This window comes from Hypanus sabinus, chromosome 1, assembly GCF_030144855.1.
Source record: "Hypanus sabinus isolate sHypSab1 chromosome 1, sHypSab1.hap1, whole genome shotgun sequence".
In the NCBI taxonomy this organism is placed as follows: Eukaryota; Metazoa; Chordata; class Chondrichthyes; order Myliobatiformes; family Dasyatidae; genus Hypanus; species Hypanus sabinus.
The window spans coordinates 124,533,807-124,558,518 of NC_082706.1; the positions used below are offsets into that span (position 1 = coordinate 124,533,807).

At 36.7% G+C, this 24,712-nt stretch overlaps 1 protein-coding gene across 8 annotated transcripts in view; it reads left to right on the forward strand.

Moving 5' to 3' along the window:
* The window catches only part of LOC132397163 (protein tyrosine phosphatase type IVA 3-like), a 165,148-nt gene that overhangs the window by 133,206 nt on the left and 7,230 nt on the right, over nucleotides 1-24,712 (forward strand). For 7 of the 8 annotated variants that reach the window (XM_059975599.1, XM_059975591.1, XM_059975608.1 and 4 more), the window contains 4 exons: nucleotides 12,862-13,405; nucleotides 15,044-15,136; nucleotides 22,564-22,694; nucleotides 23,447-23,521. In XM_059975599.1, the coding sequence (XP_059831582.1) occupies nucleotides 13,301-13,405; nucleotides 15,044-15,136; nucleotides 22,564-22,694; nucleotides 23,447-23,521 (404 nt within the window). In that variant the 5' untranslated portion in view covers nucleotides 12,862-13,300. The remainder of the gene's footprint in view (nucleotides 1-12,861; nucleotides 13,406-15,043; nucleotides 15,137-22,563; nucleotides 22,695-23,446; nucleotides 23,522-24,712) is intronic. The other variant, XM_059975618.1, reaches the window with a different exon arrangement.

The following is a 24,712-nucleotide window of genomic DNA, read 5'->3' on the forward strand; positions in this document are numbered from 1 at the left end:
TCATCTGCCTCCCTTGACCATACACCACCACTGGTGCTATGGTCATTAGTCTCTGCCTATATGCCAGGAGTAGAAGAACAGCCAGGTGATAGAACTTTCTGGAGTGCAAGTGTGGGATGACAAAGTAAACGTTCTTGATAGTGGTTTAACAGTGGTCAAGTGTGTTGATTCTCTGGTTGCATGGGTGATATGTTGGTCTTAGTTGTTCAGGGACTCCTTCAAGCTGGCCTAGTTGAAATCACTCGTAATGGTAGGGAACACCTCTGATTGCGTTGTTTTGTGTCTGCTGATCATGGTGTTTTGCTCCTTCAATAGCTGCCTGTCATTGGCCAGAGGTGGACTGTACACCATTACCAGGATGGCAGCAGAAAACATCCTCAGCAGATAAAATGGGTGACACTTAGCATACGTTCCAGGTCAGTGAGCAGGATTGAGCTGGAGTCACCATGCCTTTGCAGCATGATGACTTTGTCATAAAGAATACTCCATCTCCTCTATTTTTAAAAGTATTAGTTGTTCTGTCATTGCGGAGAATGGTGAAGCCATCAGGTTGCAGCACTGCATCCAAAATGGTAGGAGTGAAGCAAAATACACAGTAGTCCCTGATGTTTCCCTGGTACTGCAATCTTCCTCTGGGGTCTTCAGTTTTATTTTCCAGAGACTGTACATTTGCCAACAGTATAGTTGGAAGTGGGGGTCTAAGACCTTTACATTCCAAACATACCTGCAGACCTGCTCCTCTTCTGCACTTCAGTTTAATTAAAGGGAAAATGCAGTCAGGAATCTGCTGAGTTTAAGTAAAGATAGATTTTTTTTTTAAACATCTAAGATTATTTTGCTTACTGAAGTTCCCATGGCTGTGGCTGTGGATTTCAGTTGTAGTAATCCTAAAAAGATATATTTCATGATCCCCGTCAGAGCTGCATGAAAAAGTCACGACTTATCATCACCATCTTATTGCTTGATGACATTTTATGAAGTCTAATAAAAGTTGATGGTGTTTGGTCCAGTGAATTAAAAATAAGCAGCATTTTGGTGGGGAAAAACAAGGCTAAACAAGCCGCCTTACCCTCACCACTGCAAGCAGCAACCTGCGTATTTCTAGCAGTTTTCCAAATGTTGCACCTCAAGGTCATAAATCTGTATTTGTTCAGCAGAGCAGTGGACTTTTTTGATTGGAATAGCAACTTTTGGAAGAACAGCCCCTTCCATGCAGAACAGCAGCTGAAAGAAACAAATGACAGTGTTGTTGTATGGAAAGACTTCTGTTCACCCCAGCCATGTACTGTACATTTATCTCCAGAAGAGATTTTTCCCTTTACTAAAGCATCTAAATGAAAGTTCTACTGGAGCATTATGGTTGAAAACATAATGTGTTCCTTGGGAATAAATGTGAACTAAATTTACTTCCTCTTGTATATTTATTTTCTGTCATCATTATGACTGTATTTATGATCAGTTTTGTTTTAAAAACAATAGTATGAGCAATAAATGTCCTAGTTCCCCCCATAAAAGTGTAATTTAAATCAATCACATTGGTGGATCTAAAGGCCAGATCAGATAAGGATGGTAGACTTCTTTCCTTAAGACAGGGGGAATTTAGGACTCTGGTAGTTTTGTCATCCTTTCTGATACTATCTTAATATTTCTAAATTTGCATTTGTGAATTCAAATTTCCTACTGTTATGGGAATGTCTCGGGATCAGAAGAGTGCATTTGGATAATAATCTAATAACTTAACCTCTGATATTATACCAGTAATGGACTGGTAAATATTTTTGTATAAGCCAAGCCATAAAAACTAAAGTAGATGGGTAAAGTCATCTCATCCAGCTCTGGCAGCCCAAGTTGTTGAGCGAAATGAGGATACAGTTGATATGCATACAAACTTGGATAAAGTACCACAGATTTGGCTGCTGGAAAAATTGAAGGCCGTGGAATAATATGTGGTATTGACAGCGATATAAATATCTATGATGGATGGAAATCCCTTGCGGGGGGAGACTGTTTTTCAATTAAATAGGAGGTAGTTCCCCAGATTTTAGCTGAAATCGCTGCTTTCTTTTTTTGTTTATTGTTAGTGTCACGAATTGTGATGTACAAGGCACAATTTCAAAATTTTATTATGACACAAACTTGGGAAGAGAAATGATTATTTAGAATAGTAATATACTTAAGTTCAAAATAAATTTATTCTCAAAGTATATATGTCAACATATACAATCCTGACATTCATTTTCTTGAGGGCAATTGCAATAAGTACAAGAAGCACAATAGAACCAATGCAAGACTGCACCCAGTAGGAAGACAACAACCGCTAAGGAAAAAAGATCAACGAACTGCAAGTACAGAAAGAAAGAGGGGGGGAAGGGAAGAAATAATATAATAATATATAATAATATAAAAATAATAAAGCAATAAATATCGTGGCTGTGAGATGAAAGTCCTTGAAGGTGAGTCCTAGGTTGTTGGAACAATTTAATGATGGGATGAATGAAGATCAGTGAAGTTATCCCTTTTGGTTTAAGAGTTTGATGGTTAAGAGGTACAGGTGTCTCCCCCCCTTACAAAGATAGAGCATTCTTATGAAACCTTTCTTAAGCCAAAATGGCTTAAAGCGAAGAACCATTAATTTATATGGGAAAAATTTTCGTAAAAGTGAAAATCCTCTTTGTAATGCAAAAACAGATTACTAATTAGGTCTTTTATAAAAGTGAAGTAGTGTAAAGGGAACATTCGTAAAGCGTGGACACCTGTAATAAATATTCCTCAACCTGGTGGTAAGGGTCCTGATTCTCCTGTACTAACTGGATATTGGGGGGTCCTTGATGATGGATGCTGCTTTCCTATGACGTTGCTCCATGTGCTCAATTCTAAGGAGGGCTTTACTCGTGGTAGACTAGGCTGTATCTACTACCTTCTTGTAGGCTTCAAAGGGACATGGGTTTGTTTAATGGGCAGATAATCACAGGTGAAATACAATGCACATAAATATGTCAATCATAAAGTTTTCTACATCATAAAGGACTCCTTCCATCCTGCGCACGGACTGTTTGAACTGCTTCCGTCTGGTAGGCGCTTCAGATCCCTCCAGACTAAGACTAATAGGTACTGGAGAAGTTTTTTCCCTACTGCGGTCACTTTGCTGAACAGTTAACTGTCGGCTAACTATTACTTGGATTGCACTACTTGTATGTATAATTTATATTTTCATTTATATTTATCATTATTATTGTCATGAGCAGAGAGACAACATCTGCCGGAAGTAAATTCCTTGTATGTGCACAGGTACTTGGCGATTAAAGTCTGATTCTGATTAGATGCTAACTTGGCCATTGTTATTATACATTTTAGGCACTACAGGGTTTGGAGTGGGTGATAAAGTTTTTCCTTTCCAGGAATAAAGGATTGCAGCTAAGTAGCTAATCTGCAGCAATTTGGGTGGCTCTCAAAGTAGAGAAGAATGAGAAGCGATTTATACTATAAGATATAGGAACAGAATTAGGCCATTTAGCCCATTGAGTCTGCTCTGCTGTACCATCATGGCTGATCCCAGATCCCACACAACCCCATACACCTTCCTTCTCGCTATATCATTTGATTCCCTGACCAATCAGGAAACCATTAACTTCCGTCTTAAGTATATCACACTCTGTGGCAGAGCTTTCCACAGATTCACTGCTACAATATCATTGATTCCTCAACACTATCTACCCCTCCACCTATCTTCATATCATCTTCAAACTTTGCCACAAAGTCATCAATTCCATTATCTAAATCATTGACAAACAGTGTGAAAGTAGTCCCAAAACTGACCCCTGAGAAACACCACTGACAGCCAATCAGAAGAAGCCCCTTTTATTCCCACTCACTGTCTCCTGTCTGTCGGCCATTCATCTCTCCATGCCAGTATCTTTCCTGTAATGCCATAGGATTTTATCAAATGCCTTCTGAAAATCCAATTGCATCCACTGCCTCTCCTTTTTCCACCCTGCTTGTTTCCTTCTCGAAGAACTCTAACATATCTGTCAGGCATGACTTCCCTTTGCAGAAACCATGCTGACTGTTGACTTATTTTATCATTAGTCTCCAAGTAATTCAAAACTCATCCTTAATAATAGACTCTAGCACTTTCCCAACCACTGAGGTTAGGCTAACTGGCCTATAATTTCCTTTCTTTTGCCTTCCTCCCTTCTTGAAGAGTGGAGTAATATTTGCAATTATCCAGTCCTCCAGGACAAGGCCAGAATTAAGTGATTCTTGAAAGGTCATGACCAATGTATCTGTTATCTCTTCAGCAACCTCTCTCAGGACTAAGGGGTATCGTCCATCTGGTCCAGGTGACTTATCCACCTCAAGACCTTTGAGTTTCCTAGTACTTTTTCCTTTATAATAGCAATGGCACTCATAGACCTCTAGCTCACTGCTAGTGTCTGCCACAGTGAGAATTGATGCAAAGCACTCATTAAGTTCATCTGCCATTTCTTTGTTCCCCATTACTACCTCACCAGCTTCATGTTCCAGTAGTCCAATATAAACTCTCACCTCCCTTTTAAAGCTTCCAAATCATCCAACTTCCCACTCACTTTTGCTACCTTATATGGTCTTACCTTGGATTTTATGCGGTCCTTGATTTCCCTTGTTAGTCACTGTTACCTACCCCTGTCATCTGTAAACAACTTCTTTTGTGGGACATGTCTATCTTGCGCCTTGTGAACTGTCCCTAGAAACTTCAGTCATCTCTGCGCTGCCATCCAGTATCCTCCTTCAGTCCACCTGGGCAAGCTCTTCTCTCATGCCTCTGTAATTTCCTTTATTCCATTCCAATACTGATACATGTGTCTTGTGCTTCTTGCTCTCAAATTGCAGTATAAATTCAATTATAATATGATCACTGTTCCCCTAAGGGTTCCTTTACATTAAGCTCCCTGATATGATCTGGATTATTACACAACACCCAAAGATGGCCTTTCTCCTAGTAGGTTCAAGCACAAGAAAGCCATCTTGTAGGCATTCACCAAATTCCCTCTCTTGCGATCTGACACCAACCTGATTTTTGCATTCCCCTTTCATATTGAAGTCCCCCATTACAATTGTGATGTTACCCTTATTGCACGCCTTTTCCAGCTCACTTTGCAATCTCAACCCCACATCTTGGCTGCTATTTGGAGGCCTATATATGATTCCCAGAATGGTTTTTTTTACCCTTGCAGTTTCTTAACTCCACCGACAAAGATTCAGCATTTTCTGACCCTATGTCATCTGTTTTTGAAGATGTAATTCCATCTCTTGCTAACAGAGCCACACCACCACCTATGCCTTCCTGCCTGTCCTTTAAATGCAAAGAATATCCTTTGACATTAAGCTCCCAACTGTGACTTTCTTTCAGCCATGACTCAGTGATGCCCACAACATCATGCCAACCAATCTCTACTTGCGCCATGAGTTCATCCACCTTATTCCGAATGCTACATGCATTGAAATACAGCTGGCGGAGTTTCAAGATGGCAACGTAGACATCTGCCTTTTAGGCGCTCTTCAGTTTTTAAACTATAATCACCCTTTAATCAAATCTTTTCGTACTTAATTACATGGGTTGATATTTACGATTTACTTCTTTTTTAAAATAATACTTGATTTAATTTTTTCAAACTTAAAATGTCTGTATCTAAGAAATCGTCTAAAGACCCTCTATCTCTCGATGCAATCTCTAGTCTTCTGGACACTAAACTTGCAAGTCTGGAAAATAAACTTACTGCGAAAATGTCTGAGCTTGAAGAAGTCGTTAGATCGTTTGATACCAAGCTTCAATCGCAGGCAGCAGATATTGAACGACATGAAGAAAAGTTTGCGACTCTTGACAAGTTAATTTGTGAAAAAAATACGTACAATCAAAACATTGGAGGAGAAGGTACGGTCGACTGCTAAAATAGTGGAGCAGAATAAGTTTAAAATCACCGATCTTGAAAACCGATCTCGCAGACAGAACTTGCGTATTATCGGATTTCCCGAAAATGTTGAGTCTGGTGACTTAACTGAATATTTCTCTAACTTATTGTGGGAAATTTTTGGCGAGGACGCTTTGCGGGCTAAACCTACTATTGATCGTGCCCACAGAGTTTCGAGATTTTCGGCTGCGAGAGACAAGCCACGAGCTGTGATTGTCCGTCTCCATTATCCTCGGGAGAAAGAGCTTTTAATTCGATTAGCTCATCAGAAAGGTATGGTTTCTCACAGAAGCAACAAGTTTCGTATTGTTGAAGATTATTCATTCGAGGTGATGAGGGCGAGAATCGCTTTTAAACCAGTGATGGCAGAGATTCATTCGATTGGACTTAAACAAGCTTTAGGATACCCAGCGAATCTCAGAATTACGTTGAGTGATGACAGTCAGCGCTTCTTTAATACTCCGGAAGAAGCGAAGAAATTTGTTGAAGAATATCGGTCTTCTAGTACAATTTGAACTATGTGCTATGTTGAAGAATTTTTGGAGAGAAGATGCCATTTTGTTTTAGGCTTTAAATTATGAAGCTGCGGTATAGCTTTTTACTTTGGTCTGTAGACCTGTTTTTTTTATTATTATCATGATTTACAGATGCTCTTTTAATTTTACTATAATGTCTTTTTTCTTAATTTTTTTCCCCTCTGGGTTGGATATACATGTTAAGACTTTGTAATAATGATTTATTTTTTAAGATGTCGTTTCTTCTTCCCATAAGACTTTGCTTTCCGTAAGCATTTATTTGCTTGTATTTGAGAATGGGACGAATGTTTTGAATTTTTGGACCTTTTTTTTATATATTGTAGTGGTATTTGAATCCTTTTTTAATCTTATTTTGATGACCTTTTTTTAAAAAAAAATTTTAACAGATTGGTGAATTTACATTTATATTCTGTAATATGGTCTTTTCAAAATGTTGTTTCTTCTTCCCATAAGTCTCTGTTTTTGAAACGTCATTTTCTTATATTTGAATATGGAATCTTTTTTAAAGGCATGTTACACTATTTTAAACTTCAATGGTTATCCTTTTTTAATGATCTTTTGCTTTTTTATATTACTTTTTTATTTTGATTGATATATATTCTTTCTTTTTACAACCCTGTATTTATATCTGGGTGTTATATAGTGTCTCTTTTCTTTCTTTTCATGGAGTTGCCATCTTGAAAATGGGGGTAATATTAGTATTAGTTTTTTTTGTGGGGTTGGGGGAGGGGGTAGGGATCGTTTTTCACGCTTTTGCTTTTTATTTTTTTGCTTTTAGTTTATGGGCCGACTTTAAATTATTAATATTGTTGAGGTGTCATGTTCTCCGGTTGCTCCTGAATCATTTTTCCTTCTTCCTGAAATATGGGTTATGTGTCTTTTTAACCTTTTATGATATATACAATTAATATTGGCATGATGGATAAGTCTATTAACTTTATCTCTTGGAATACTAATGGTTTAAATCATCCGATTAAACGTAAAAAAATATTTAAAGTATTCCATAGACTAAATGCTAATATTATCTTTGCACAGGAGACCCATATTAGGAGGGAGGATAATCAACACTTTTTTAGGTTCTGGAAGTGTCAACAATTTCACTCGAATTGTACCGCCAAAATTAGGGGCGTGTCTATTTTTATAGACCCCTCAATTTCGTTTACACATCATGAAATTATTTCTGATCCACAGGGCAGATTTTTGTTGATAACTGGTTCACTTTTTAATCGAAAAGTGGTTCTAGTTAATATTTATGCTCCAAACTTTGACTGCCCTGAATTTTTTAAATGTTTATTTACTTCCCTTCCTAATCTAAATGAATATATGTTGATAATGGGTGGAGATTTTAATTGTTGTCTGAATCCTTTGATGGATAGATCTAAACCTATTCGAATTCTTCCGAATAGATCAGCCTTACTTATTAATTCCTTTATGGTTGATTCGGGAATTACTGAAATATGGCGGTTTTTGAACCCTAAAGATAAAGAATTTTTGTTTTTTTTCACATGTATATCACAGTTATTCTAGAATTGATTATTTCCTTATTGATCATCATTTATTAACAGATGTTACTGATTGTAAATATGATTCTATTGCCATTTCGGATCATGCACCTTTGAAGTTATCTATCAAGATTTCGGACTTTTCCAATAATACTAGATCTTGGAGACTTAACACTACTTTGCTTCAAGATCCAGAATTTATCACCTTCATAAAACAGCAAATTGACTTGTTTTTCTCAACAAACTATACTGAAGAGATTGACAGAGGAATACTTTGGGACTCTTTTAAGGCTTTTATCCGTGGACAAATTATCTCATATTTCGTTGGTAAAAGAAAACAAAGATAATTAGATATTGCTTTATTAGTGGATAAAATTAAAGAAATTGATAAGATTTATTCTGTGACTCCTACCAAAGAACTTTATAAGAAGAGAGTTGAGCTTCAAATGGAGCATAGCTTATTATTATCTTCTTCAATTGAGAATCAATTAATTAGGACCAGGGCTCAATTTTATATTCATAGTGATCGAACTGGTAAATTGTTAGCTAACCAATTAAAAGCTATTTCGACTAAGCGACAAATTATTAAATTTCGTAAACAAGATGGTAATCTGACTACTGATCATAAAGAAATCAATAACACTTTTCAAGATTTTTATAAATCTTTATATCAATCAGAATTTGATGGCGATCTGTCCAAGATGGATAATTTTTTTAACAATTTGAATATTCCCAAACTGACAGATGAAGATCGTAGCTTGTTCGATGCTCCTATTTCTATGGCCGAAATAGGAGAGGCTATCTCATCAATGAATTCAGTGAAAGCTCCTGGTCCTGATGGTTATATTATAGAATTTTTAAAAACTTTTTCTTCTTTGCTTTCCCCTTGGTTATGTGAAATCTTTAATGATGCATTTGCTAAGAAGAGATTACCCCAGTCTTTTTATGAAGCTACTATCTCTCTAATTCTTAAAAAAGATAAGGATCCTACTTTATGTGCATCTTATCGCCCTATGTCGCTATTAAATGTAGGCTCTAAGATTCTTACAAAAATTTTAGCTATTAGGTTAGAAAAGTTACTATCACAGATTATTTCAGAAGACCAAACTGGTTTTATTAGGAATCGGTATTCCTTTTTTAATGTTAGAAAATTGATTAATGTAATTTATACTTCATCACCCACACCCCCAGAATGTGTTATTTCATTAGATGCTGAAAAAGCTTTTAATAGAGTTGAATGGACATACTTAATTAATGCATTGAGAAATTTTAATATTAGTCCTAACTTTATATATTGGATTAAATTAATATATTATAAACCTGTTGCTTCTGTTCTTACAAATAATTACAGATCCTCTTTTTTTCAATTATCGTGGTACGAGACAAGGTTGTCCCTTAAGTCCTTTATTATTTAATATCGCAATAGAACCTTTAGCCATTGCTATTCGTGAATCTCCTAATATTTTTGGTATTACCCATAATGAGAAGTTATACAAGTTATCACTTTATGCTGATGACTTGCTGTTATATATTTCTGATCCTGTCAGGTCTATTCCCACTATTTTATCCTTGTTGGCGCAATTTGGTAGTTTTTCTGGTTATAAACTAAACTTGGATAAGAGTGAATTGATACCATTTAAAGTTGTTACTGATAACTTTATCTATTTAGGTATAAAAATTACCAAGAAATATAAAGATTTATTTAGACTGAATTTTTTACCTATGCTTCATCAAATTCAACAACTTACTACAAGATGGTCTCCCTTATCCTTATCATTAGTTGGTCGGATTAATGCTATTAAAATGATGATTTTACCGAAATTTTTATATTTATTTCAAGCCTTACCAATTTTTATTCCTAAATCTTTTTTTGATAACATTGATTCAAAAATTTCCTCATTTGTGTGGCAAAATAAAAACCCCAGGTTAAGTAAAAGGCAATTACAAAAATCTAAAAAAGATGGTGGTTTAGCTTTACCTAACTTTAGATTTTACTATTGGGCAAATAATATTCATAACTTAATATATTGGAAATTAGATTTGGATTCACCATTGTGCCCACAGTGGGTAAATTTAGAATGCAATGATGCACAGGGATATTCTCTATTCTCCGTTCTTGGTTCTTCTCTTCCTGCTGATTTAGTTAAATTCAATAAACAGATATCCAACCCTATTGTCAAACATACATTACGAATTTGGTTTCAATTTCTAAGTTTTTTACTCTGAAAAACTTTGTTCTTGATAGCCCTATCTTACTTAACTTCTTTTTCAAACCTTCTTTGACAGATCAAGCTTTTAGCATATGGAAAAGGAAAGGTATAAAATGTTTTCGTGATCTTTTTTTTGAAGGTAGTTTGATGTCTTTCGACCAACTTTCCAACAAATTTAAATTACCTAAATCTAATTTTTTTAGATATCTACAAATCAGAAATTTTTTACATAAAGTTCTGCCATCTTTCCCCAATTCAACTTTGATAGATTTTTCAGATTTGATTTTTACCTTAAATCCTTGTCAGAAGGGATTAGTGGCTTTTATTTATAATATGATTATGAAGATACAACCAGAAATATCAGGTAGAATTAAACAAGAATGGGAAAAAGAACTTCAATATATGTGCTAAACATGCTCTAATACAATTTAAAATTGTACATAGAGCTCATATGTCTAAAGATAAGCTTGCTCGATTCTATTCTCATATTAACCCTCAATGTGACAGATGTCATTCAGATGTGGCTTCATTGACCCACATGTTTTGGTCATGTCCCACCTTATATAACTATTGGAAGGACATATTTGCTACCATTTCCTCAATTTGGAATATTGATTTACAACCTCATTTTATTACTGCAATTTTTGTTATACCAAATGAGGATGGTAACCAGTTTTCCCCTTCGGTTAGATGAATGATCGCCTTTGTAACATTAATGGCCAGAAGGTCTATATTACAAAATTGGAAAGAAGTAAATCCTCCTACCACGTTTCAGTGGTTCTCTCAAACTATTTCTTATCTGAGCTTAGAAAAAATTAGAAGCACTATTTTTGACTCATCAATTAAATTTGAAGAAACTTGGGGACCGTTCATTCGACACTTTCATATGAATTAACTTGGCCTCTTCCAGACCTTCTCTCTGTTTATTCTTGTTCTGGTATGGAGTTCCGGAGTTTTTGACACTATCATATACATATAAACTGTTATTATTGCCCATGTTAGTTTAGTTTAGTGTTTTTTTTTCAATATATATTTTTTCTTGTATTTTTTTAATTTTTTTTTCTTTTGATGATTATTCTTACTTTTTTTCATGTATAATTATTATAGGCTTGATTGATTAATGTACTATTTTTTTGTTGATATTTTAATAAGATATTGTTATCTTATTATTAATTCAATTTCAAGTCTAGTGCACATAACCTATTCATTATTATGTTATGTTTTTTTATATATGAAATTCAATAAAAAGATTGAAAAAGAAAAAGAAATACAGCTCCTTCAGTCCTGCATTCTTCGCCCTTTTGAATTCTGCTGCTCTGGTACAATTTAACTCTTTGCTCTGTCTGCATTTGTACTCAATCATTGACTTGTCCTTCCTTACATTCATGTTGTACCCATTATCTACTTGTAAACCTGCTGGCTCATCCTCAGCTTGACCATACTGGTTCCCATCCCCCTGTCATATTGGTTATCTTAAAATCATGAAGGATTTGTCATAGCAAAATTGTTTTTAGTGGCTAAAAGAGTAGATACCCAGGAACAAAAGAATAATTATGATCGTCAATAAAACCTGAATAGTCACTGGGAAAAAATCTGAGTAATGCAAGTACATTTAGTAATAAACAGAATTGGCATTGTATTTGAAGGAAGTTACAGGGATGTGGAATTATAGAAGTAAGAAAATAAAACTGGCAGAAACTCAATGGATGGAATGACTTCTGTCTGTGCCCTGTGGTTCAATTTTAAAATGGAGCATTTATTGGAAGGAAGTTAAATGAAAACTAGTATTGCTGAGGTATGTTAAAGTTCTTTTGTGGTGATCCAGGTTGTACATATAATTTTTTTTTTGAAACAGTGATTTTTTGTTCCACTTTATCTCACTTGCGCTGTGTTGAAAATAGTATGGATGGCAAAGTATATGTCACTTTCTGCATAAGAATTATTCAGGTATTTTAATTCGCACTGAATGTGTAACCTATGATATTTATCTATGTAGTAACTTAAGGTCAAAGCTGCCTTGGCATCCCTTCAGTGAGGAGTAATTACTGTAATATTATTCAATACTTTGATTTGGCAGCACTCAAAAGATATGGATCCATGTCTGTTCTGAATCTGAAGAAGTTTTGTTCTTGAAGGTTTTATCCTATTATCACCAAGCATATGAGTCAGAATATTAATAAAAGACTAACAAGTTTTTAATTTTATATTCTATTCATATCATAATCACCCTTTGTAGTCAAGCTAATAAATATCAAGACTGAATACATGAGGCTGTGTTCATATAGCCTAGCAGAAAGGTGCAGGAAGTATAAGATGATTAGCTTTATTAATCAAAAAACATGAAAAGCAAAAAGAAAGGTGCTATTTTGTTTAGCAGGCATGTATTATAACTGAGGGGCCAGCACTGATATTTCATACATCACACTGTTTATTTTGAATACTGCTGAGTTAGAGTATTTTGAAAACAATAAATATTAGTCATATGACATTTTACATGCAGCTCATCATAAATAAGGCAGATACATTTACTGGTCAGTGATCAAATGGTGAAATGAGATCAAAGCTATCAATTTTGCTCTTCTACAGGAGTATCATTCCAGACAATATTGTACTTCAGCTTTTTTAGCAATGCAGCTCTCAAATAGCTATCTCTTCTTTTTTTCAGTGGTTCAACAGCTCCTTTTGGCACACTTTTATGGAGTTTGTGAGAAACAGCAGTGGCTATTGCCCAGCACAACATAACATCTTTGCAGACAAGTAAATCTAAGGAGGAACCTGCCAGCCACCAAATTTGAGTAAAAAGTATCCAAGAGATAACAGACTTAACCTGTTTGGTATCTCCAGTTGTATTCTTATTGCTTTGCAATGTATCTCCAAATGGGGTGACTGAACTGTTGAACGTAGATGTATTTATAGTTTGAAGGAGAGCGTAGAAGAAGAAGTAGAGACCAATTTTATAAACAATTTAAAGAAGAATATTTCATTCGCTTGCTGCAAAAAGAAACCTACAATCCTATGAAGACAGTACACAGAAATTAGTTTGGAGATATTCTGATCATTTACAGCCACTACTAACCACCTTCTGTGCCTCTGGTTCCATCCCCATGGCCCGCATGAATCGCCCTGCACCTGTGGAAGTTTCTTATAAACACATGAGATTTCTCATCACCCACAATCCTACAAATGCCACGTTGGGCGCATTTATAGAGGTGAGTCATGAAAACTAAACATAACGTTTGCAGTTTAGTGTTTGAATGGTTACCTAATGGATGTTCAAAATGAATCTAAATGTGATTGGCAAACAAACCTACTATGTTGATGCCTGCTGTTTTTGATTTGAGATATCCAATGCATACTGTTAACATCTGTGAAAAAGTTTGCATGATATAAGATCCTAGGCATCAGTGGTAGAGAAAGTGATGAATATTCATAGGAACTGAAATTTTAATTATTAGTAATTACATTAATGAAATAGACTGATCCAAATAGTCTAGATTATTTCTTTCTCAACTAGTTCCATTTTTTTCAATAATCTATCAAGCCTCAAATCCTAATTTAAGCTAGGCATTTAACATAATTCCATGATTTCATAACCCATGTGCTATATATCTGCAAAGGAAAAGGCTGCTGCTGCTCTTGGTTCTCAATTTTATTTTATTTCTGAAAGGGAAATTTCAGGTTTAATAATTCATTGAACTGGTTTCCAGACAGATTTAGTTTTGAATTGGAAATTTTGAAACTAAAGCCATCTGCTATATTAGTTATCTTATTCTTGATTAGACTTTGCAGAAGATTTTAATGGATAGAAAGGGATAGAGAAGTTATTAGTTTTCTATCTTATTCTGTTTGTGCATAATTTTATAATTCCTTTTTGCCTTTCCATTGCCAAGACCATAATAAGAAATTTGATCTACTTAGATGTTACATATAATAGAGCAGGTCAGAGATTGGGTATTTTGTAGTAGTAATTTTCCAAGTAAGCAACTCTTAAAACATGATTTTTCTTTTTTTATTATTGATCTCTTTTTATTGCTGCTTTTAAGATCACATGGATCATGTTGGATATGGAATTTTTATTTCCAGTTGAACAATTTCAAGATTAATTAAATCTAATGAAGAGAAACTGAGGTATCTGACCAAATTCTAGAGCTTAATTTATTCACAGCTAGCTGGAAGCATCGGTGCCATTGTTGATGAGGAAATTAGATTTGGAGGCCAGAACTGCAGATGGTGTTTGGAAGCTAGGAGCCCTGTAGATGAAAAACAAGCAAATGTTCGAAATGAGTTTCCAATTCATGGAAGTTGTATTATCAAAGGACAAACAGGAGAACAATGGTATAGTCAATTATCTGTCAGCAACTAATGGGTGCCAATCTGGGTAAAAGAATTCAAATCAGGGTATTTGAGCAACTAGCCATGGGTGGGCTTGTTTGTGGTTAGTTTTTTTTTCAGTTGTTTGTAGACATCTGCAAAGCATGTACAGGCCAAAGGGTTGATTGGCCCTTGTGGGTCCTTTTAATACTTGCTGTAAATCAGGAATGCTTTATCAACTTCAAAAATAAATAAAACATTTTCTTATTTTAAGCTACTATCATGCAACAGCAATGGCCAAATTAAGAGCTTACAGATTTCATAGCCCCTGATTTCCTGGGAGAGTATCTATTTCATGTGAGTCCATAGAGCTTATATGAAAATCCAAAGCCACAAAGATCTCGGCTTCAATTCCATTTGAACCTAAGATCATAAATAGGAAAACAATGTAGATTCCATGATTTCTTTCATCACCCAAAATGTTTTATCAGTTATAATTCTTAAATAGTGAGTTGCTTATGTTTTTCCATCCTTAGGAGCTACAGAAGTATGGTGTAACAACCCTTGTGAGAGTATGTGATACCACATATGATAAGAGGCCACTGGAGAGTGAGGGCATTGTAGTAATAGTAAGTAATGCTTTTTACTTTACTAAATGGAAGTTTAAAACCATAATGTGAATTTTTACAAGTGAAAGTCAAAAACCAGTTCAGAGTAAGCAATGGCTTACTCTTGCGAACACATGAGGTTTCTCAAAAGCCACATTCCTATAGATATTGATGTCTAAATTGAGAAAGTTCTCACAGAGACCAATCAAACAACAACCTGGCATGTAGTACTATGTATTGATTCAAATAGGAAGGTAGCTGGTAAACAGAAATAAGAGTACTTAGCTTTGTATTAGCTCAGTAGTATTAAGTGTTTGATAACTGGAGCAAGGTAATGTATGATACTGTACAAAGATCTTAGACACCCTAGCTCTATCTATTTGTATATATCTTAATCCCAGCTCAAGGACATCATTCAGGGATTCCTTGGAGCCATGTCTTTGGTCCACTGATGTTCAGCAGCTTGATCAACAGTCTTTCCTCCTTTCACAAGTTGTAATGAGATACTTCCTAATGATCACATAATGTTGAATTTCTCCACAACTCCTCAGCAAATGGAAAGAGGGAGAGAGGCACTCTCAATATCACCTTCATAAGGCGGTTTAGGAATGTACATTTAGTGCTGATCTTGTCAGTTATACTCCTGTGCTGGAAAACAAATATATACAGAAAAGAAATCTTATTTGAATGTACTTCAACACCTGAAAACATTCTTCAATTCACTGATTTAGGAGCATATTCAAGTTTGCTGTGCCATTTTGAAACTCTGTAGTGCCTTGGTAGCAGGTTTAAAAAAAGTTGTCTGGTTAGGAAGGGTTTTAGATGTGGAACGGCCTTGTTGCTTGACATTATAATGTCCTTGACAATAATTGTGACAGTTGTCTTAGCACAAAAATTGGTTTTATTCCTTGTAGCATTTGCAGTGTAATGCATCCATTCTTCTGTTTTCTGTTGTATAAACCTTTGCAATTAACCCATGTTCAAATTGGTTTGTTTTTGTAGTTAGTTAAATTAATTGATCAGTACAGTGTTTTCTCTTGTGTTCCAATGATATGCATTAGCAATGCACAGAATTTCCTGACTGACTGCACTGTAATTTGGTGAAAGTAGTAGCACAATGAATTGCTTTTATTGGAGCCTTACCACATATTTACAGTATCTCATGATAGCAGGTTCTGAAAGTTTTTCACAGTGGTGTCCTGCCACTTGTGCTCTGCAAGGCTTATTTTGAATTATGAAGTTTCTTAGTCTTGTTCTTCACCAATGAACTGTGTTGAAACAGTCCCAAGGAAAGCATTCAGTGTTTTATGGGATTATTTGACACTGGCAAGTCTGAATTTGCATATTTGCTATAGTTCTTACTTGCTTCAAAATATTAATTAGTTTCAATTTAGTTACTAAATGGCCTTGTATGTTTTCCTAACATCTATCCAATAGTCTTCAATCTTTACATTTGCAGTGCTTTCATGGCCAAATAAAGGAAATTTGTCAAATGAACTGAGGGCATAACTCAGTACAGACCAAATGCTGCTAGTGTAATTAGCTGAGAATTTTAGTGAAGTTTAGTAAAATCAGAATAGTAACCATTATCTACTTGAACTACAGAATCATTTGAATTATGCATGTTTTGCAAGGCAGTAGCAAATGTTACTCAATTAACTAAGTATTTGTAATACTCTCACATTATCGGCTGCCTTTTTGGATATAATGTGTGATGGCGTTTAACATTTCATATATTAAGCAATGGGCAATTTTTCATAACTACTGCAGAAACTTAAAGCTCACAAGATTGTTAATTCAGTTCAACATGCTGTCAAGCAATCTGACAAGAAAGTAAATTTCCTGTGATCACCTATTGCACCACAGGGTGATGAGGCAATTAAGGCCATAAGACATCGGAGCAGAATTGAGTCATTCATCTCATCGAGTCTGTTCTGCCATAGCATCTTGGCTGATTTATTATCCTTCTCAACCTCATTCTCCTGCCTTCTACCTGTAACCTTTAATGTCCTTACTAATCAAGAACCTATCAATCTCCTCTTTAAATGTACCCAATGGCTTGGCCTCCACAGCTATCTGTGGCAGTGAACTCCTCTGGCTAAAGAAATTCTTCATCTCTGTTGTAAAGGGATGACCATCTGGAGCTGGACTCCCTCACTGTAGAAAACATCCTCTCCATATCCACCCCTATTTAGGGCTTTCAATATTCAATAGGTTTTCATGAGATTCCTCTCTCATTCTTCTAACCTCCAGTGAATACAGGCCCACAGCCATCAAACACACACTCCTCAAACATGAACCTTTTCGTTTCTGGGATCATTCTCGTGAACCTCTTCTGGACCCTCTTCAATGCCAGCACATGATGTCTTAAAAAAAGGGCCCAAGGCTGCTCACAATACTCCAAGTGAGGCCTCTCCAATGCCTTATAAAGCTTCAGCATTACATCCTTGACTTTGTATTCTAGTCCTCTTGATATGAATGCTAACGTTGCATGTGAGCATAACATCTCTACGATATAGTGAGAGTTTGTTTCCAGTGGCTAATATATTTATTTGGGTATCTACTTTCAAATGGTAGATTCATAATTTTACTGGGGAGATAAATAGTTTCCTGTGGCTTCAATTCGACTGTAAGATATAGAAGCAGAATTCTATCTGTTGTGCCATTTAATCATGGCAAGTTATTTTTCAATCTCATTCTTCTGCATCCTTCCACATTAATCTTAACCTCCCCCCACCAAGCGAGAAATTACCAATCTACATTTAAATAAACCCAGTAGCTCGGCCTCCAAAAACCTCTGTGGCAACAATTCCAAAATTGCTCAAAATGTTCCAAATCTGTTCTGACAAATGTCTTAATTCCTCAGCATTACATACTTGATTTAATATTCTAGAGCTTTGAAAATGAATGTTAATATCTTATGTTACGTTACGCTCACAACTGCCTATTCACTTCCTCCCTTGCCTTTGTTTAGGACCCCAAAAGTTCATTCCTGGTGAGGCAACATTTCTGCTACAAATCTCTTGGGGACATCTAGTGTATCCCATACCCCTGACGTGGTTCCTCTGTTCCATCCACAAAATGCGGAATTTCTGGTGGCCAACCATTTTAATTCCTATCTTATTCCTGTTCTGACATGTCGGTTCATGGCATCCTCTTTTGCCACAATAAAGTCACTTTCACGTTGGAGGAACAACACCTTGTATATCGTGTAGGTAGCCTCCAACCTGATGTCATGAACATCGATTTCTCCTTATGGTAATTTCTTTTTTCCCTTCCCCCCCCCCCACCTTCCTCTTCTATTCCACACTCTGGCCTCTTACCCCTTCTCCTTACCTGCCTATCACCTCCCCCGGTGTCTCTCCTCATTCCCTTTCTCCCATGTTCCACACTCCTCTTGTATCAAATTCCTTCTTCTCCAACCCTTTGCCTTTTCCAATCTTCACCTCCCATCTCCTGACTTGATGCCCCTCCCCACCCACCTGGCGTCACCTATGACCTTCCAGTTTGTCCTCCCCCCCCCCCCCCACACCTTCTGGTATCTTCCCTGTTCCTTACTAATCCTGATAAAGGATCTTGGTCTGTAAAAAAAAAAAGACTGCCGATTCATTTCTATAGACATTGCCTGACCTGTGGAATTCCTCTAGTATTTTGTGTGTTGCTCAGGATTTCCAACATCTGCAGAATCTCGTGTTTAACATTTTGCCGCCTTTATGGCTGACTCAACCTGCAAGTTTACCTTCAGGGAATTCTCCACTAGGACTCACAAGTCCCTTTGCGGCTCCAAATTTTGAGTTCTCTCCTCATTTGGAAAATTGTCAACATCCTTTATTCTTCCTTGTGACCCCTCATTTCCCTGTGCAGTATTCCTTCTGACATTTTCCCTGCTCTCCTAAACTGTCTAAGTCCTTCACCTCTCTTTGTATTATGTGTAAACTTGTTGTAGTGCCATCAGCCCATTCAACCAGATCATGAAAAGTTGTGGTCTCAGCATCTGCAGGGCTCCATAGTTACTGGCAGCTATCCTGGAAAGGACACCTTTATCCCACTACCTGTCAGCCATTCTTCTATCCATGCTAGTACATTGATTATATGACATGGGTGATTCTGCTCTTTGAGTCTTCTCTGCCATTACATCATGGCTGATTTATTATCTCTCTCTCAACCTCATTCCTCTGACTTCTCCCCAAAACCTTTGACGCTCTGACTTATCAAGAACCTATCAGCCACTGTTTTAAATATACCCAGTGGCTTTGTTTCCACAGCCATTTGCGGCAATGAATTCCACAGATTCACCACCCTCTGGCTAAAGAAATTCCTTCTCGTATCTGTTCAAAATAAATGTACTTCTATTCTGAGGCTGTTCTAGGCCCTTTTTGGTCCTAGATTCCCCCGCTATAGGAAACATCCTCTCCAGTTCCACTCTATCTAGGCCTTTCAATATTTGATAGATTTCAGTGATATTCGACTGCCCTCGCGGTGCATTCCATCAAAGTTCAAAGTCAAATTTATCATCAGAGTACATACAACTCACCACACATGACCCTGAGATACTTTTTCCTGTGGGACTTACTTAGCAAATCTATAGAATAGTAATTATAAGCAGGATCAATGAAAGAGCAAGAACATAGAGGAAAACAAACGGTGCAAATGCAAATATAAATAAATAGTAATAAATAATGAGAGCATGAAATAGCGAGATAAAGTGTCCTTAAAGTGAGATCACTGGTTGTGGGAACATACATCAATAGATGTATGTAGCTATCCTCAATTTATTCAAAAGCCTGATGATTGAGGGGAAGTAACTGTTCTTGAACCTGGTGGTCTAAGTCCTGAGGTACTTGTACCTTCTATCTGATAGCAGTAGTGAGAATGGAGCATGGCCTGTTTGGTGAGGATTGTTGATGATGGACATACAAGATGTAAAGAAGCGGTCCCTACACCGACCCCCGCGGAACACCATTAGTTACCCACAGCCAACTAGGAAAGGTCGCTCCATTCCCACTGTTTGCCTTCTGCTGATCAGCAGGTCCTCTGTCCATGCTAGTATCTTTCCTGTAATAACATGGTCTCCTTTTAAGCAGCCTCATGTGGCATCTTGTCCGAGGCCTTCTGAAAATCCAAATAATCCTTTGTCTACCCTGCTTGTAATTTCTTCAAAGAATTCCAACGTATTTGTCAGTCAGATTCCCCCTTAAGGAAACCATGCTGACTTTGGCCTGTTATCACGTGCTTCCAAGTACACTGAAACCTTTTCTTAATAATGGACTTCTTCCCAACCAATTGATATTTGCAATTTTCCAGTCCTCTGAAACTATTCCAGAATCCAGTGATTCTTGAAAGATAATTACTAATACCTCCACAATTTCTTCAGCTTCCTCTTTTAGAACTTTAGTGTAGTCCATCTGATCCAGGTGACTTGTCTGCCTTCAAAATCTTTCAGCTTCGCAAGCCCTTCTCCTTAGTAATAGCAACTACGCTCACTTCTGTACCCTGACAATCTCAAATTTATGGCATACTGTTCATGTCTTCCACAGTGAAAACTGACGCAATATACTTATTAAATTCATTTGCCATTTCTTTGTCACCTATTACTACCTCTACAGTGTCATTTCTGGTGGTTCAGTATCTACTCTTGCCTCTCTTTTACATATCTGAAACATCTTTTGCTGTCCTCTGATACTTCTGGCTAGTTTACCATCCCATTTCATGTTTTCTCTTCTTCAGGCTTTTTTAGTTGCCGTTTGTTGGTTTTTAAAAGCTACCCAATCCTTTAACTGCCCACTTTTTAAAAACTTTATTTAGAAATACAGTGCAGAATGGGCCCTTCGAGCCGCATTGCCCAGCAACCCCTGACAACTCCAATTTAATTGCAGTCTAATCATGGTACAGCCTTCCTTTTTAGAATACGTCTTCATCTTTGAGATTGCTCCCATCCCATCCAATCAACCTTGGCCAGTTCCTCTCCTGTATCAGCAGTTCCCTTTACTCCACCGGTAATATTGATACTTCTGACTTTAGCTTCTCCCCTCAAACTGCAGAGTAAATTCTATCCTATTATGATCACTGCCTCCTAAGGGTTCCTTAAGGTCCCTAATCAAATCTGGTTCATTACACAGTCCAGAATTCCCTTTTTCCCCAATGGACTGACCACAGTCTTCTCTAAAAAGCCATTTTGTATGCAATCTACAAATTCGCTCTTTTGTGATCCAGCATCAACCTGATTTTCTCTGTCTACCTGCAAATTGAAATTGCCCCATGGCTATCATAATTTTGTCCTTTTTACATGCCTTTTCAATTTCCCATTGTAATTTGTATTCCACAAACTGGATACTGTTCAGACATATGTATACAACTCCTATCAGGGTCTTTTATCTGTGTATCTTCTGAACCCTACCACAAGGATTCTACATCTTCCGATCCTATGTCACCTGTTTCTAAGGATTTGATTTCATTTTTGTCTTACCAACAGAGCCACCCCACCCCCTCTGCCTTCCTGCCTGTTCATTCAATACATTGTGTATCCTTAGACATTAAGCTTCCAACTATGACCTTTCAGCCATGACTTAGTAATGCCCAAAACGTCATAACTTACACAACAAGATCATTTGCATTATTCCATGCACTGCGTGCATTCAAATATTACACCTTCAGTCCTATTCTCATCACCCTTTTCAATTTTGCCGAAGTTATAGTTACTCATCCCACTAACTGCAGTGTTGCCTTATCATCTGACTATCCTTCATCACAACCTCATTACACACTGCATTTTGCTTGTATACCTATCCTCACCCCATCACTCTAGTTTTCATCCCCCTATCAAATTATTTTAACTCTCCTTCACAGCTCTTTCAAACTTGCCCTCAAGGATATCGGTGCTCCTCAAGTTTAGATGTAATTTCAGCTCTAATGTCATGGGGTCTTATGTTCTTTAAAATCTTGGTTTCAAAGGCCTTCGCAATATACAAAAAATCAGAACGTTTCAATCAGATCTTGCTGGTTTTTAATGATTTGTGAATATTTCATCCTTCATTGGAAATGAAAGAACTAAATGATGAATATTCAAGCATTTGAATATTTGAGGAACAAATGGGAAGAGAATTTCAATAGTAAATAATGTAGCACAAAAGGAAGTAGGGAAATACTTTTTTCCAATGCACTGTACAATATTTCCCTCCCTTTCATCACTAAGTATTTTCCAAAAAATACCTTAAGATCAGTAATGGAACTGGATGGGGTGGAGTTTATATTCATTTAAATATCAGCACACTAATTACTCATTAGATAGATCATCTTCTATTGGATATCAAATGTAGCTTCATCATCGCTATCTTTCATATTGTGCTAGCCATGAATTGAAATATTATTTATTTGTGGTGGTTGATGGAAAAGTCCTCTTTGTTGCAGCATAAAGTCAACTGTTTTACAAGTAGTTTTATCTTTTTAAGGATTGGCCATTTGATGATGGTGATCCACCTCCAAGCAAAATTGTGGATGATTGGCTAAATTTACTTAAAACTAAGTTTTTGGAAGAACCTGGAAGCTGTGTAGCAGTCCATTGTGTTGCTGGCCTTGGGAGGTATGTATACAAGAACTTTTGCTGGCCAGGGTCTAATGTCCTATTCCTTTATTAAGGAGAAGTTGTCAGTTAATGTAGTAGTAGTGATGTCTTGATGTTCTGCTGTATATACTTGAGTGAATTCAAATAAGCTGCTAGCAGTGGAAGGAAATTATGTAGTTTCTTCAGTCTATGAAAACCAATCCTGGACAAGATTATAAAGTCAAACATTCGGTCATTTCTAATAGGGGAGAAGAATTGATGAAAGCAATATACCAGGCAGAGCATTTGAGGGAGAGAATTGCAAAAAAGAGCCACTAAGATAACTTGGGAGAGCTGAATGTCAAAATTTCCTAATTACTTACAAGTTTGAAACTTAGTAAATGGCACAGAGGGCTTCAAAAGAATTTGGGAGAATATGTGTTGACAAAGTGGATACTAAAGAATGTGCAGTGAATGCGTTAAGTGCTTTCTTCTTGACACAACCTATACAAATATATTTGTTTCAGTTGTGCTGGTAGTAGGTATCCATAACTATGACAAGAGATGTATGACTATATTCCAATATCAATGGTTATCAATATCAATGAATAAATATCATGGTTATCAATGGAGGAATGAGATACTAGAAAAAGTTTCTTTCCAGGGAGTGCTAGAAAATGCAGTGTTCAGAGAAGGGTGTGGCTTGTCAATTTTGAAGTAGTGTTTCAGATAATAACATCTTATAAGTTGGGGCAGTGTTCTGTGCTTATACAGATGTTTTCACAATGCAGGGCCCCTGTACTGGTAGCAGTTGCTCTTATCGAATGTGGAATGAAGTATGAAGATGCCATTCAATTCATCCGGCAGTAAGTACAATTTGTCCCTTAGAACCAGTTTTAGTCATTATTTGATTTGATGACATCTTTACAAGGGCACTTTGCATGGTTCCCTTTAAAAACTGAGCACTGTATAATATACAAAGTGCAATGGATCACTGATTTAAAGAATGTGTCATTATTACCTGGAAATCTGATCACCACATTAGAGGGAAAATGTATTAGTATTCAAGAGGGTTCAGAGGAGATTTGTCAATGTGTTTGCCGGACAGTCAAGGTTCATCCAATCCCACCTGAAGGAACAACCTGCCAGAACTGGCAGTGTGTGTCTATATGTGTGTCTGTACGTATGTGTGTGTGCGCACACACACACACACACACACACACCCATTCAGATTATCATTCCTGCATCACTATTTTATAAGATCAGAGCCACTTTCTTCCAGTATCCCCTGTCCCTTCATTCACTGATAACACTTAAGTCACTAGGCATAAAGGACAGTCATAACTTGCACAAATAAATATTTATTTGTTGGAGTTCAAAATACCAATCTCAGATCATTGCTGTAAGAATTCCTCAGGTCTGTATCATAGATCCAATCATCATAAGATACTTTATTAGTCACCTTCCTGTCACCATCAGATTAAGAAGTGAATGATAATAAAGGAATGCTGCATTTTCTCTGAAAATGAAGCAATCAATGCCAGCTTTTTGCAAAACTCTAAACACCATTCAGTAAGAGCTGTTGTGGCTTACTTAACATTTATAATAGATATGGGGGTAATTTAGCAGTAGTTATCTTGGTTATGGGTCTTTCACCATTAGCACGTTGGACTACGGGGGTGATTGATAAGTTTGTTGCCTAAGGTAAAAGGAATCAACTTTAGAAAGCCCAGCACATTTATTTTTCAACATAGTCCCCTCCTACATTTACACACTTAGTCCAGTGGTCGTGGAGCATACGGATCTTGGACCTCCAGAAAGTGTCCATAGCAGGGGTGATTGATAAGTTCATGGCCTAAGGTCGAAGGAGTTAAGTTATATAGGTTTCATTACATGCACATGTAGTTCCGCTCTTTGAGTGATTATGCAGAAAGTTTGAAGTTAATAACTCATCAGGAGTGATTGATAGGTTCGTGGCCTAAGGTAGAAGGAGATGAGTTATTAACTTCAAACTTTCTGCTGAATCACTCAAAGAGTTGACCTGCATGTGCATTTAA